The following is a 14,128-nucleotide window of genomic DNA, read 5'->3' as shown; positions in this document are numbered from 1 at the left end:
CCCAGCACCACATGCCAGCCAGCCCCGCCCCCTGGTGGGCTGAGCTGGCCACACACACACACACACACACACATAAATAAAATTAAAAAAAAAAAACTTTCCAATTTAATAACAAAACCGTTCCTAGTTCTAAAAATAACTCATAAATCTAATTAACTCAAATTTAAGAGTACATTAAATCTCTTAGATATTTCAGTATTACTCTAAGGTTTAAAATCAAAGCCCAAGCCTGACTCATTTGTACATTTCAGATAGGCATGAAATGTCAACTATGGTTGAATTCTCTTGCCTATAGAATATAAAATACATAAAATAGTAGATATGCATAGATTCCTTAATGCAAAAAATATGAAGTTATTCTATGTTATTCTCTTACACTTTTCCATAATTAGTTCTAGATCTTCAGGAATTGAAAATAATTTTTTAGTTAGATTTTAGAGTCTATGAAGTGAACTGTAAGCTGGAACTTCAGCCAAGTTCTTGACAGTGACCCCAGTTGTCAAGCTGCATTGCTTTTTATTGTCCCAAGGTTGGTGTCCATTAGATGGTTGCGTCATGTTGTCCAGGTGCCTTAGCTAATACACACAGTACCTCAGTTCTTCCTTAAGGGAAACTGCATCTTCCCACCCATGAGAGTTGGCTACTGCATTTCTTTGGTCTTTTAGCTCTTTGACTTTTAGGATTTCTGAACTTAATGAAATTTACTGCTCTTTTTCATTTGTTTCTTGGGAAGGCCTTAATTCTTGCATTAGTTGAATTTATTTTAATTTTGAGTAATTTTAATTTCCATTTTACCCTCAGTATTGTTAATTGCACACAGATGGAGGAAACTTGTGCTTCAGGGTTAAGCACCTGCCCAAGGTCACACAGGTGGTGACTGATGGGTTTTCAGCTTAGACTCCAGGTCTAGTTCCAAAGGTAATGCTATGGTTTATACCATTACTACTATGTTCAGATCATACTTTAATGGGTATAGATATAACATGCCTTTGAGTATACTTCTCCTCCAAGAATGCCCCTAACATTGACTGTGCCTCTGTTGTCATCTACTTCGTTACTTTCCACGACAGCTCAACTAGCATCAGCTTCCTGAAGCTTTCTCAGTTGGGCCCCAGCATCTTCAAAGCCATTTTCTACTCACCAGTTTATGTAGGTGCCTTGATTTTGTTTCTGATCAGACTCCTATGCATGATTCTGTCCTCATACTTCCAGCACTTGGCCCTTGTCTTAATTTGTGTATCTCTGTGGATAGAGTAAGTTTCTGGAGGCCAGTGACCACATTGCAGCATCACCAATATTAGTACAAGGCCTGGCACCTAGAAGACATTTGGTCTTTCTTGATGGTTGTCTTGTTTTCTCTCACAGGGCTGGAGCCAAACCCAAGATCTTGTAGATGTTAGGCAGTGTTCTACCACTGCATCCTCAGCCCTAATAATTAGTAATTTTTTTAATGAATAAACATATCTTGTTAAATATAATCTGTCTACAGAAGGTTAGCACAAAGTATTTTGGGGGGTGATAAACCATTGTGCATTGTGCTTGTGTATTCAAACAAGTTAATTCTTTTGTATATGTTTTTTAAAATCCCACTTTTTAAGGGTCTTGAATGAGTTTTAACTTTTTGTTTAATATAAATTGATGTTCCACATACTCAACAATTTTTACATATATGAATTGAAATTCTGGGAAGGGAAGGTACGTGAAAGTTAAGGTTTTTAAGATTATTTCCCAAAGGATGTATTGAACATATATGTATATATTTCTATTCACAAATACGTTTGTCTTTTTTGTACTTCTTTGTCTTTTTTTTTATTTCTTCTTGTACTTCTTTGTCTTTTAAATTTAATCTACTCATAGTGTATTAGGCCAACTACAGAAACTTTTTAAAGTTATGGCTATAATTAGGAAAGAAAACTTTTAATCAAGGTTATAATATTTGAATTGTATATTCTCTGGCTAATGGTATGTCAAACAAATAAAAATCTTTTTCAGATACATATTTGAAATTAGTAATTTTGTAAAAATATTTTAAAACTTGGACTTAAGGGCTGGTGAGATATTTCAATGGACTAAGTGCCTGCTTAGGCAAGCATAGGGACTGGGGTTTGATCCCTGGCACCACCTGCTATGCCAGCCCCTCCTCTGCTTACGCTGAACCGGTGACCGAGTCCAGGCATGGTGGTATATGCCTATAATCCCAGCACTGAGGAGGCTAAAAATGAGGATAACCATGAATCTGAGTTGTATAGTGAGACCCTGTACCAAAGACATAAAAAAATAAAATAAAACTTGGACTTATTTTTTTACCTGAAAGGGAGTAAGATAACACTTCTCTAGAATAATAGAATAGTTTTGTGTTATTCCCTCACCGTATCTACTGAAACTTGTCTTATGGAAAATTGTTGAAACAGTCAAAGGATATAGGTTCTGTGGTTGCAGTGTAAGTCGAATGTGGCTCCTTCAGGAGAGCACTCAGGAGCACTTTGTGTGCTTAGACATCTTGTGTTGGGTGCAGAGAGTGGCTGCTGCCTCCAAGGCAGCTCCTCTGCAAATCTTGTAGTTGAGTGTGCTGTCCACTGGGTGGGGACAGAGACCTGAGAAAGACCAAGGACAGGCAGGCCCTAAGGGACCAAAGAGGGCCCTTTGATCTTCTGAGGGGAGTTAAAATAGTCATTCTTAGCCTTTTGTTAAAAGCAAAAAATGAATGAAAATCGTTGCCGTTATTTTAAATTGTTAGCACTGCCAAAAAGTACACAACTTGCCACTTACATGTCCAAACATTGGTGAAAAATATTGCTGATATATTGTCTTCACCAAAACCTCCCTAGTAAATCTGATAGGTGGAGATTACTTAACTGGAGCACTAAGACTTTCACTCTTGTTATTCAAGAAGAGGAAAGAGGGTGAGATTTTAGACAGGAAACTGAGCAAAAATATTAGCGGAGTAACATGGTAATGTTTATTGAAGAGAAGCCCAGGCTGGCACATGGATAATAAATATTAATACCAGTGGCCTACATATAGCTATCTGTCCTGACATTCATTATGCTTAAATTTTTAGTTCCAGCTCATTGCTTATAGGTCAAAGAAGATAATTAGGCCATACAAACTCTGAGTATAGCAGTATTTGTGTGTACATGTGAGTGTGTATATATATATAGTTCCAATAGGTTGATGGAGCTCTAAAAAAATTCTACCACAGTGATTAATGCTTTCTTTGAATCTGCTTTTAAAGGAAAAAAAGTAGAGAATATTCGTTAGCATACAACTATTACTAGGGTGGCATTTCTTTTTCTTACAGGATCTATACAGTATTCCTTTAATTCATTTAAAGTTGAGTAATCTTCAAAAAGAAAACACCTTTATAAAGAAGTCAAGTAGATTTTTCCTCTTAATTTTATAATTGCCAATGTTAGATTGCTCTGGCCACAAAGTCCTCATGTGTTGATAATGCATTTGGCACTGAGAAGTCTTTTCCTTAGTTAGCTGTTGTGAATCAGAGCAAGGAGGCAGGAGCTATAAGTCCCTAGCTTTACTGTGGCCACCTCCATCTTTGCCTTCATACTTCTTACTCCCCTCTGATCTCCTCCCTCCCTTCTGGTCCTCTTGGATTTGGCCACCATGACCCCCTCCCCAACTTGTTCCCCTTCATTCTTTCCTTAACTCTTTCTCTTCTTCCTTGCTTTTTTTTTTTTTTTTTGTATTTAGTACAGGGCCTACAGGGTCTTACTACATGGATGGATTGGACTTCTAGTGATCCTCCTGTTTTCAGCCTTCCAAGTGCTGAGATTACAGGTGTGCCCCACCACTCCCAGTCTCAGTAGCCATCTCATCGTGCCCTGAGGGTGGGTCCAGCATGGCAGGCCGGGGATTGATCTCCAGTCCTTGCATCTGCCTACACAGGCACTTTAATCCACTGAGCTATCTGGCTGGCCCCTTCCCTTGCTGTCTTTTTTCATTCCTCCTCATTCAGGTGTTGCCAGAGGGGAGGGCCTTTAGGCCTTTCTCTGAGATGCAAGCAACATAGATGCATCTAGGTATGTTCCCTGTGGAATTGCTGAGAATATTACACTCTAGAGGTACTGGGCCAGTAACGAGAGCAACTTGTCTGTGGTATATTCCAACCATGTTAATAGTCAACAAGTACTTCGGGAAGCATCAGTCAGTATTTAACATGCCTCCTGGTCACAAGTCACTATGGGAAGTAGGAAGAAGCTGACACTGAAACTGTGCAAGCTTCGACTCTACATCTGGCTGTGGCACCTGTAAGGACCCTTCACCACTGTGCAGCACCACCTGACCTGACTTGTTTACTGTCATTAACATTTGGTTTTTTAAAGCTCTTTGTATTTTAGGGGGCTCTTCCTTAATCTCTTTCCATTATCTTCTTCTTTTCTTACTGAAAATCTTTATTGAGGGGAGAAGAAGGGTTAAAGAGGCCAGAGCTTCTACATGGCTTCGCATTTGAGACTGGGCATGGTGGCATGTGCCTGTAATCCCAGCTCTTGGGAGACTGTAAACAGGTGGATCACGATGAGTCTAATCTAGTAGTGAGACTCTGAACACCCTGTAGACCCTTCCCTAAAATACAAAAAAAAAAAAAAATGAAGTCACTGTTAAGTAGGTGATACTACTGGAGGAAAGGAAAACATAATTGTAAAGAACTAAGACGCACAAAAAAAAAAAAGGATACTACTTTGGGAATGTTTTATTTTTCAGGGTGGGGGAATATTTTAGAATAAGCATTGATTTTTTGTTTGCCACTACATATTTTAGCCTTTTTTGTCCATTCAATGAATGGAACATATTAAATTTTTCTTGTCTCATATGATGTGTAGAGTGAGTCCTTCGATAGCTCAGCTGGTAGAGCAGAGGACTGTAGTGGTTGCTTCTTATATGATGTATAGATATGCAGAATATTAATCTCTTCTTTAGAGAAAGATTTGCATTTACCTGAATATGAAGTAATTTTATATAAAGGAAAAATACATTTTTGTTTTTTACATAGAATAATTAAGCAAGACAGCTGATGCTCAGTTGATGCTCTCGGTTGTCTTCCCCACCTCCTTCTACCCCTTTGAAGTTTTTGCTTTGTGTGTTTCTTCTTTCCATTTAAATCTCTTCCACTACATTGGATCTTTATTGAAGCTTCCTACTGCCTTCTTTACCTCTCCGCTCTATCCTACAGTGTAACTGACAGCCAAGTGACTCTGCTTGAATAAGAGGAAGCAAGAGGAGGGTTGTATCACTCCAGTTCTGCATGTCTGTAGTTTCAGTGGGAAGAAAGGTGTTAGAGTGGGCAAGAGGCGGAGTCCACCATACATGCCATTAGGACGGATATGAGGCTGCGGCATGGCAGGAGATCAGCTGCTTGATGGGGCGAGCATGGCAGGTGCTCTGGAACCTCCCACTTACTAGGTCTCCTCCCATTTGAAATGAGATCATGTGAGAGGCATGTTTGAAAAATTGCACAATAAAATGTTTAGAGGGTGTAGATGGGAAAAAATGCAATTCCACTTTTCAAAAGGATCAAAGGTTTGATTATATCAACCCCAGACAGGTAGATGTGATGTCTGTCTAAGCCAAAAATCAATGAATGAATTAATTGAAAAATGGATTTTGAGCCCTTAGGAAACAAAGAAGGTGATCACTAATCATGAATTCACTACGAAAACCACACGTAATCAATCTGATTTGCGGTTTTTTAAATTTTGGGTTTTTTTTTCCCCATAATTTTATTGAGAAACAAATAGCAATGAGACAGTTTCAAACCAAATTGGTAGGACAGATTCAATAATTTACACATTGCATACATTCTTCCTAGTGGTTAATTGCTGTACAAGATGCAGACATGATAGCCTATTTACAAACACCATTAGAACAAATCCCTCTACTCATTAAGAGAATGTAACTACATATCTATCTTAACCATTTTGAATACACAGATACAAAATGGACATTCATCTGTATTCTCTTTTTTTGTTAGGTTCTGTTATTTGAATCTTATAGGTGTGTTAACTCAGCAAAATATTCTAAAAGAGTCCAGTAGTCCATAATAGTATTGGGTCTTCCGCTTCACTGGCAATGTCAGAAATTGTTGACCTGAGTCCCCTTCAGCTCAACCTAACATCATGACTTTACTTCTTATATTTCGTTTTTATACTTTTCTGCTGGATGGCTGATTTGCGTTCTTGTTAAATTTGCTCATTTAGGGCTGGGGCTATAGCTCAGAGGCAGAATGCTTGCCCTTCATGCTCAAGGCCTTAGCCAGTTCCCCACCACAGTCAGAAAATAAAAGATGGCTCATTTAATGAATCAGATAAATGTTGTTAGCCAAGTATGTTTAGGTAAAAGTAGATCATATGACAGAACCTTATCATACTTTGAGGAATAAGCTAAAAATATTGCCAATAATTTTTACACCAAACCACAGGCTAGTATCTTCTATTTAAATATATTCTGTGCTTTTAGACTTCTTTATGATGCAAATAATGTATATTTGTGGTAGAATAACTCTATAGTAATTAATCAAAAATAGTAACTAAGGGACCAGGGATATAGCTCAGTAGCACAATGCCTGTCTGGCAAGTGCAAAGTCCCAAGTCTGATTTCTGGTACCCACTCCCCTCAAAAAATTAACCTAGCAGGTTTTTGTATCTTAATCATACTAGTATTTGTTCCTTTTATAGTCATTTGTGTAGACATACATGGGCTTATGCCTTACATAATACTCATAATGGGATTATACTGAACATACTGTTTATAACTTCCTTTTTTACTTGTTAATGTTAAAAATATATTAGTATAATGAATGACTGCCACAGGCTTATTTTATGTTTAATTATTTTACTGTACTTTTGATTCACAGTTATTTAATTTCATAAACACTGAACGTAATTTTATGGAACAATGCAAGTTTGAATATCTTTATTTTAAAATTTTTATTAGAACAGCTGTAATACATAATTTTTATTTTCATTATGGGGAGTTGGTATAGGTATATAACACACCTTAATTCTTTTTTTTCTCTCTCTTTTTTTTTTTTTTTTTTTTTTCAGAACCAGGGATTGAACTCAGGCTCTTATACTTGCCAGGGAAGCGCTTATTCCACTGAGCCATCTCCCCGGCCCCAACACACCTTAATTCTTTCACCCCCTTTTATGAAAGATCTCTCTCCCTCTCTTCCTTTTTCTTTTTCTGCTCTTCATATTTGAGTTCTCAAATAAGAGAGATCGTCCAATATTTAGGCTCATGCATTTGGTTTATTGCACTTAATATTATGGTCTCAGAGTACATCCATTTTCCTACAAATGACTCAGATTTATTCTTGTTTATGGCAGAGTGGTGCTCCATTGTGTATGAATGCCTCATTTGCAGTTTTGACTGTCCTAATAGCAAATATTTCTCATATGCCTTAATTATTAAATTCCCAGAGGTGAAATTACCAGTTCAAAAGCTTTAATATACTTTGTCAAATTGGAGAACTGGTTTATATAAACCCCCAATAGTGAAATGTATCAATTTTAGAGGTATTTTAATTGTATTTGCCTGCTTTCTCTCCTCTTCACATCCTTTATTTAGGGTTCTATATGGGGTATTTCATTTTCTTAGTGATTTTTAAGAGTTTACTATATTTTAAGAAATGAACATGGTCTAGTTTGGATCCTGTTCATCTTAGTATGTGTTATGAATCTCTTAGATGAAAGAGTTGATAGCATGGTGTTTGTATTAATGGATGATGTTATGTGGGGAGGTAGAGTTAATACTAAATTTCAGGAGATCTGGGATTGAATTGATGAATCAGAATAAGGTAAACTAGGGTAAGGATTAATAAGCTCTTGGAACTTGTCTGAAAACAGCTATATAGTCACTAGACTCCTTTTATGTGTTAACTGCAGCCATCACAGCAAACCTGCAATACAGCTATTAACTGTTTTTATTTATAAATGAGAAATCTGAGACTGAGAAAGGCTACACTAACTTGTCCAAGTTCAAGTAACAAAGTCTGGATCCAAACACAGGTCCTTTGTCCTTTTTGACTCCTAGTGTCTGTATGCCTTGGAGCAATATAGCTTAGGAGCAGTTCAGAAATAATGTCTGAAAAGGTCAGCTAGACAAATAAGTGCCAGAACAGATGATCCATTTTTGTTTACGATGTTTCTGATAAGGGACATAATTACTCATTCTGTTCTGTTTTAGTCAGTTCAAATCTAGAATATTGCTTAAACTGTGATAAATTCTGAATTATCACTAAGAGGTAGCTCAGTGGTAGAGCATTTGCCTGGTGTTCATTAGGCTCTGAGTTCAACCTCCAGCACTTTACCATTTCTTTTTTATTGTTGTTAGTAAGTAGCTAGTGCTGAATGTCTGTGGAAAGCATTTTGGAAGCCAATGACAGATTGACCATTCTCAGCAGTAAGATGGTGACCACAAAACACAGAAAATTGTATACAGGGATCCTTAGATGCCCATGTGGAGTTGCCACTGCCTAGGTCTACCTTCCACATTTTCTTTCTTTAGTTGTCTTTTTGATTTGATTATAAAAAATAGATTTTAATTACTATAGTTTCATTGGCATTAAAAATGTGCTAGAACTATAAGAACAAATGATCATAACTAATGAAAGAGGTGACCTTTTGCTAACAGAAAATGTACTCCATAAGATTTGGTTTTTAATAAAATAAACCAATCTTGAGATTTAGGCTGTGGATCTAAGGATGGCTACCCATGCCCACTTTCAAGTGAAATGGGTTTTCATAGACTGAGTTGACACAAATGGGAGCATTGGGACAGACTAAGCATCTGCAGGATGCTGGGGGAGCCCTTGGACTCAAGGGGTGTGACGCTCCAGGAGAGCACACTCGGCAGTGGTTCGATTTCAGTTCTGTTCTATGTTTGTTTTTGTTTAAATGCTGCTATGGAAGATTTTTAAAAACATTTAACATCATTTCATATGAATTACAAGTTGGTAGCTCTCTGCAGGCTGCCAAAAGCCAGTGAGTGGAGAAGGGGGATTTTGTCCTTGTGACAACACATCTTGCAGGCATGAGTTGGCCCTTCCTTGTGCCACAGTTTCTGTTTGCTTTTATTTTTTACTTTTTGGTGGTACCAGGAATCGAATTCAGGACTTTGCGCCTACGAGGCAAGCACTTACTCCACTGAGCTATCTCCCTGATCCCACTCTGCTTTTTTTTTTTTTTTTTTTTTTTAATGTATTTAGTACAGAGTCTACAGGGTCTCACTACACAGATCAGACTCAGTGATCCTCCCATTTTCTGCCTCCCAAGTACTGGGATTACAGACGCATGCCACCAGACCCAGTCTAACTCTTCGCTTTTAAATGGTATGTTTTTAGCAGGTTCCCATTTACCAACCTGAAAAGGATGTTTTAAAGATGAGGTCTTTTTAATGCCTGATAGAAATCAACCAGCCATTGAGTTCAGTCAGATTACTGCCTCCTACCCTTACAAAATTGTAAGAGAGAGAGGGAGGCTAAGGGAAGATTTTTCTTTTTCACAGATTCTTATTGTGCTGTGGAGGATTAAACCCAAGGCTTCTTCCCACTGAGCCACACCTCTAACCCCTCTGTTACATTGTTTTTTAATCTTTTTTTTTTTTTTTTTTTTTTTCCTTTTTGGTGGTACCAGGGATTGAACTCAAGACCTTGCACTTGCCAGGCACGCACTGATTCCACTGAGCTATCTCCTTGGCTCCTGTTTTTTAATCTTGATAATTTGTGTTTGTTGGGTTATTTGCCAACAGGGAAGAATGAATTTGCATATTTATCTGGAAATAAATCCATAATTATTTGTAGGGATGATTTAAAAATCTTTTGGGGATACTAACTGAGCTTTATTTTTGCTGCTTGTTAGTTTTTAACACAATAAGCTAAATAACTGCTTGTGAATATTCTTGGCACAGGCTACATTTAAGTCAGCTTTCTGGGATTGGGGAGGTAACTCAGCAGCCTAGACCCTGGCATGGCAAACTTGAGGTCTTGCGTTTGATCCTTGGTACCAAAAAAATAGTCAGAAGTCCATTTATTTTATTTGATGACTAGTCAGAAATGAAACTGGTAATACTTCAGTCATTCATGTAATGTTCACATGTAATGTGTGAAAAGCAATAAAAATTTTCCTGGTGCCAAGCATGTTGAGTATTCGAGTTAGAGTTTAAATTAACTTTTCCGCTATGCTATGTTTGTTGTAGAAAGTTGCAAGGATACCATTGCCCACTTCCTTGCATTCACACATTAACAGTGCACCACTTACACTGTATGATGAGCTCATGGGTATGTTTACTTGTGTGTTCATTGTACTTATTAATTTGTTTCTCCCTTTAGGTAAAGAAGATGAGTATCCAAAGAAACCTTTGGGGCAGCTTCCACCTGAATTTCACCCTTATGCGATTAATCACATGAGCAATGGACAAAGAAATGCTGGCAGGCCCAGTCCCCACATGAACAGCAGAAGAGAAAGTGGCTCCTCACCTCACAAAAGACATGAGCAGTCCCCGCGCCATCTGAGTAAAACTGGTACCCCAGAACGAGTGAGGCAACTCAGGCGGAAATCAGTGGATGAAGATAGTAAGAATCTTAAAGATGAGGAGAATTTTCAAAGAAAACTTACATCAGGTCCACAAGATAGTTCCAGGCCCTATAATCACGCAGCTGCTAACCAAAATAGCAATGCTACTTCAAACATCAGAAAGGAATTTGTGCCCAAATGGAACAAACCATCAGATATTTCAGCTGTTGAACGAACTGCCAGATACGTCATTGAGGGCAAAAGCAGATCGGTGCACCCCACACTCACAGCCACTGTTCCAAGCTCTGCAGATGCTCGGTTAGCAAATGCAAGGCAGAAGATGCAGGTTTGGGATGGTGATGACGGGAAGCGGGGCTCTAATGCATCACAGTATGACAACGTGCCTGGGAGTGAAAATGAAAATGGAGCTTCTGTGGAAGAGGCACTGGAGAGGGCTTATTCTCAGAGTCCAAGGAATGTCATTTCCTCTAACAGCCCGAGAAAGCACACTGAGCCAGGTTCCAGTCCACCAAAAGGGTCCAAGTTTACTTTTAAAATACAGCCACCAAGCTATGGAAAATACCCATCTCATTTAGAAGGGGAGGATCAAGGGACCATCCAACCTCCATCCTATAGCAGTCCCCCTGTTTACCACGGAAGTTCTCCAAAACACATCCCCACCCCTAACAGCTTTGTGTGTCCACAGATTAGTCCTGGAATGCAAATGAATCCTTCCAGGAGACCTTATGGCTCTACTCTTTCAGTTGACATTTCTCCAGAGAAATCGTATAGCCGCCCAACCCCTCTTGTACTACCATCTAGTCGAATAGAAGTCCTTCCTGTTGATATTGGTGCTGGGGGATACTCGGGCAATTCAGGGTCACCAAAGAATGGTAAATTCATCATTCCTCCAGTAGATTATTTGCCAGATAACAAAACGTGGTCAGAAGTTGGTTATACATACAGACCGGAGATGCATGGACAATCATGGACTCGAGATACTAACCGTAGCCACTTAAGCAATTTACCAAAATATTCAGCCTTTCAACACGTGCCCTTTCAGGACCATAACCTCCCAGCAGTTTCAGTGGATAGCCCAGTGCGATACAAAACTTCATCCGCTATAGAAGACGCCAGTCCAGCTGGGTATCAGTATACAGGGCCCCCGCCGCCATCATACCACTATAGAAATCGGGAGGGGCTCTCTGTTCAAGAGTCAGTATTGCTGTGAGAATTTATCCTTACTAAGGACAAGAGAATAGAAACCATATAAAACCTACATTGCTATGTTTTAATTGCCAAAGCAGTATTTTATATTATTGTAAACAACTCGCACAAGTCTGATGTACATTAGTAATAATATATAGAAATGTTTTCATCCCCATGTAGATGCTGCTTGTGATGAGCATTTGAAATTGCATCATCACTGAACCTTTTAAGAATTTAACCTGGAAACATAGCAATAGCATTTAGGGATGCACACGTTACGCAGTTTCATTTATACTTTAAAACCTGAACATTTTTACTCTGTTGGCCCATTCTATTTTGACTTAATGTTATAAAGCACTGAAAAACTGTCAGACATATTTTTAAGGCTCTATGTAGTGTATGTGTCTTTTAATGGGTATTATTATCTATGCATACACATTTGAGCACAGAATTGAAATTATTTTAAAAACCTTATTTTCAGTCTACATCCATGAAATGTTACTCTTTGCGGTGCAGATTTTTCCTCTTCATATTTTTAACCCTAAACCTAACCTGATTAAAAATTTGCTCTGGCTTTATTAATACATCTCACCAAATACCCCTCATTCTTCTTCAGCTGTTGCCATTTTCTTCAATCTGAAAATTAAAGACATTGGAGAGAAAAGCTCACCACTCAATGGTGCTTAAAAATCGAGGCAGTGAAGCCAAAGGGGCAGGGCTTACTGCGTATGTTCCCAGATCAGTGCTAGTGCTTCCGAGAAGCCAGGAATGGGCTGCCACATGGCAGGCCGGAGGGGTTCTGCAGGACAAGCTGCAGTCCTCTGCACCGCACTGGAGCCCAGAGGGCTGTGTCCAGTGGGTGCAGTCGGCCCCTCCTCACCTGCCCCTTCATGCTGTCAGAGCCGCTCCTCCAGGGGCCAGGGTAGTTGTTACATCACCTGTGTCTGACACGCTTTAAAAATGTAGTCAATATTGCTGCTCATACTAAGCCTTTACATTATTTATCCATGTTAAAAATTGTAAAAAAAAAAAAAAAACCCTGTGAATAGTAGTGTAGAATTTTGATCCGTTTTTAAAATACAGTGTGACTTTTATGCTTTCAAGAATTTTTTTTTCTTTTTTTTAGTGAAAAACAAAATTCAGGTTTATGGTAAAAAGATCAGTGATGTCTTTCAAATATTCTGTTACACTACAGTTACCAAACACTGGCGAAGGTTTGGGCACTCCAGTAAAGGCCTTTGTGTTGAAGTGGAGTGCTTGTTTTCAGCATTACTTTGTTCATATTTGCATAACAGAAAGTAGATGACCTAACATTGATGGTTCTTCCTGTTGCAAGTTGGGGCTGTAAGCTTCTGAGGTACAAAAGTATGCATTAAAATGAAGGTAACATTTGTTTAGTTAGTGAATGTGAGAATTTTTATGTATATAGTTTACTGTAATTGTAGTCAACTTCTAATGATGTTATTAATGACAAAACAAATGCAGTGTATTAAAGCTAACCACTACACTGAAACCCAAAATGCTGATAAAATAACTGGGCTCTTGATTTAGATCATGTGGAAACTAAGAAATAAATGTATATAAAAATTAGCAGATTATATTAAGTCCAGTCTTTAAACTATGTTTCTGTGACTTGTAATAAACCAAGCTGTACAATTTAGTTTATGATAGTAACATCTGAGCTGCTTCAAAATATATATCAACAGTGGTAAATACTGTAGATTTATATGTATATATATGTGCACAAAATAGTATATATATATACACACATACTATTTTCTTATGTCATCTATGACTTTTTTACTTGTATGCTTTTTTTTGATGTGATTTTTTTAACATGCTAAAAGTAATGTTTTGTCTTTTGTGTGCATTATTTTAATATGGCGAAAGTGCTGTATCTCTGATGCTTCTAAGGTTAATTCTCTTTTAATTGAGTAAATGTTGCCCGGTGTTCACCCATAGTGCTTTACATGTGTTACCGTTCTATGTTGTATGCTTTATTAATTTGTAGTAAGACTGTACTTAGAACTATAGATCACCTTTTCTTTATTTAAGGACATTAATGGCAATAAGTTTTTTTCATTTTAAAATGTACCTATTTTTTAAGTAGAAAAATTTAATTTGAAATTTTGCCACCATATTTTTCATCTTTCAAATTTATTTTTTAATAAAAGTAATGGTAAAAGGTGAAATAATATTGGCAGAGTGAGTCAAAATATATTTATGTGAAGCATTTTGTAAGGATGATTGTACTCTGTAACTACATGCACGTAGTGTGTTTTCCCATTGATTCAATCTTTTCTTCCCGAGTTTCACCCAACATAATAATCATTTTGGAATTGTCTTTATTTTTATGATATACTTGACAAGTTAATGAAACTAGACCCAAATTC

The 14,128-nt window shown here is 37.8% G+C and overlaps 1 protein-coding gene across 3 annotated transcripts in view; it reads left to right on the top strand.

Annotated features, from left to right (window-relative positions):
• Usp6nl (USP6 N-terminal like) overlaps positions 1-13,827 on the top strand; it is a 169,559-nt gene extending 155,732 nt beyond the window's left edge. For all 3 annotated transcript variants that reach the window (XM_023701330.1, XM_023701329.1, XM_004641268.2), the window contains one exon: positions 10,343-13,827. In XM_023701330.1, coding sequence (XP_023557098.1) covers positions 10,343-11,757 — 1,415 coding nt within the window. In that variant the 3' untranslated portion in view covers positions 11,758-13,827. The remainder of the gene's footprint in view (positions 1-10,342) is intronic.
• Positions 13,828-14,128: the final 301 nt, after the last annotated feature.

This window comes from Octodon degus, unplaced genomic scaffold (assembly GCF_000260255.1).
Source record: "Octodon degus isolate 3935 unplaced genomic scaffold, OctDeg1.0 scaffold00133, whole genome shotgun sequence".
Lineage (NCBI taxonomy): Eukaryota > Metazoa > Chordata > Mammalia > Rodentia > Octodontidae > Octodon > Octodon degus.
The sequence above is the reverse complement of the archived record's forward strand: the minus strand, read 5'-3'. Positions and strand labels throughout refer to the sequence as shown.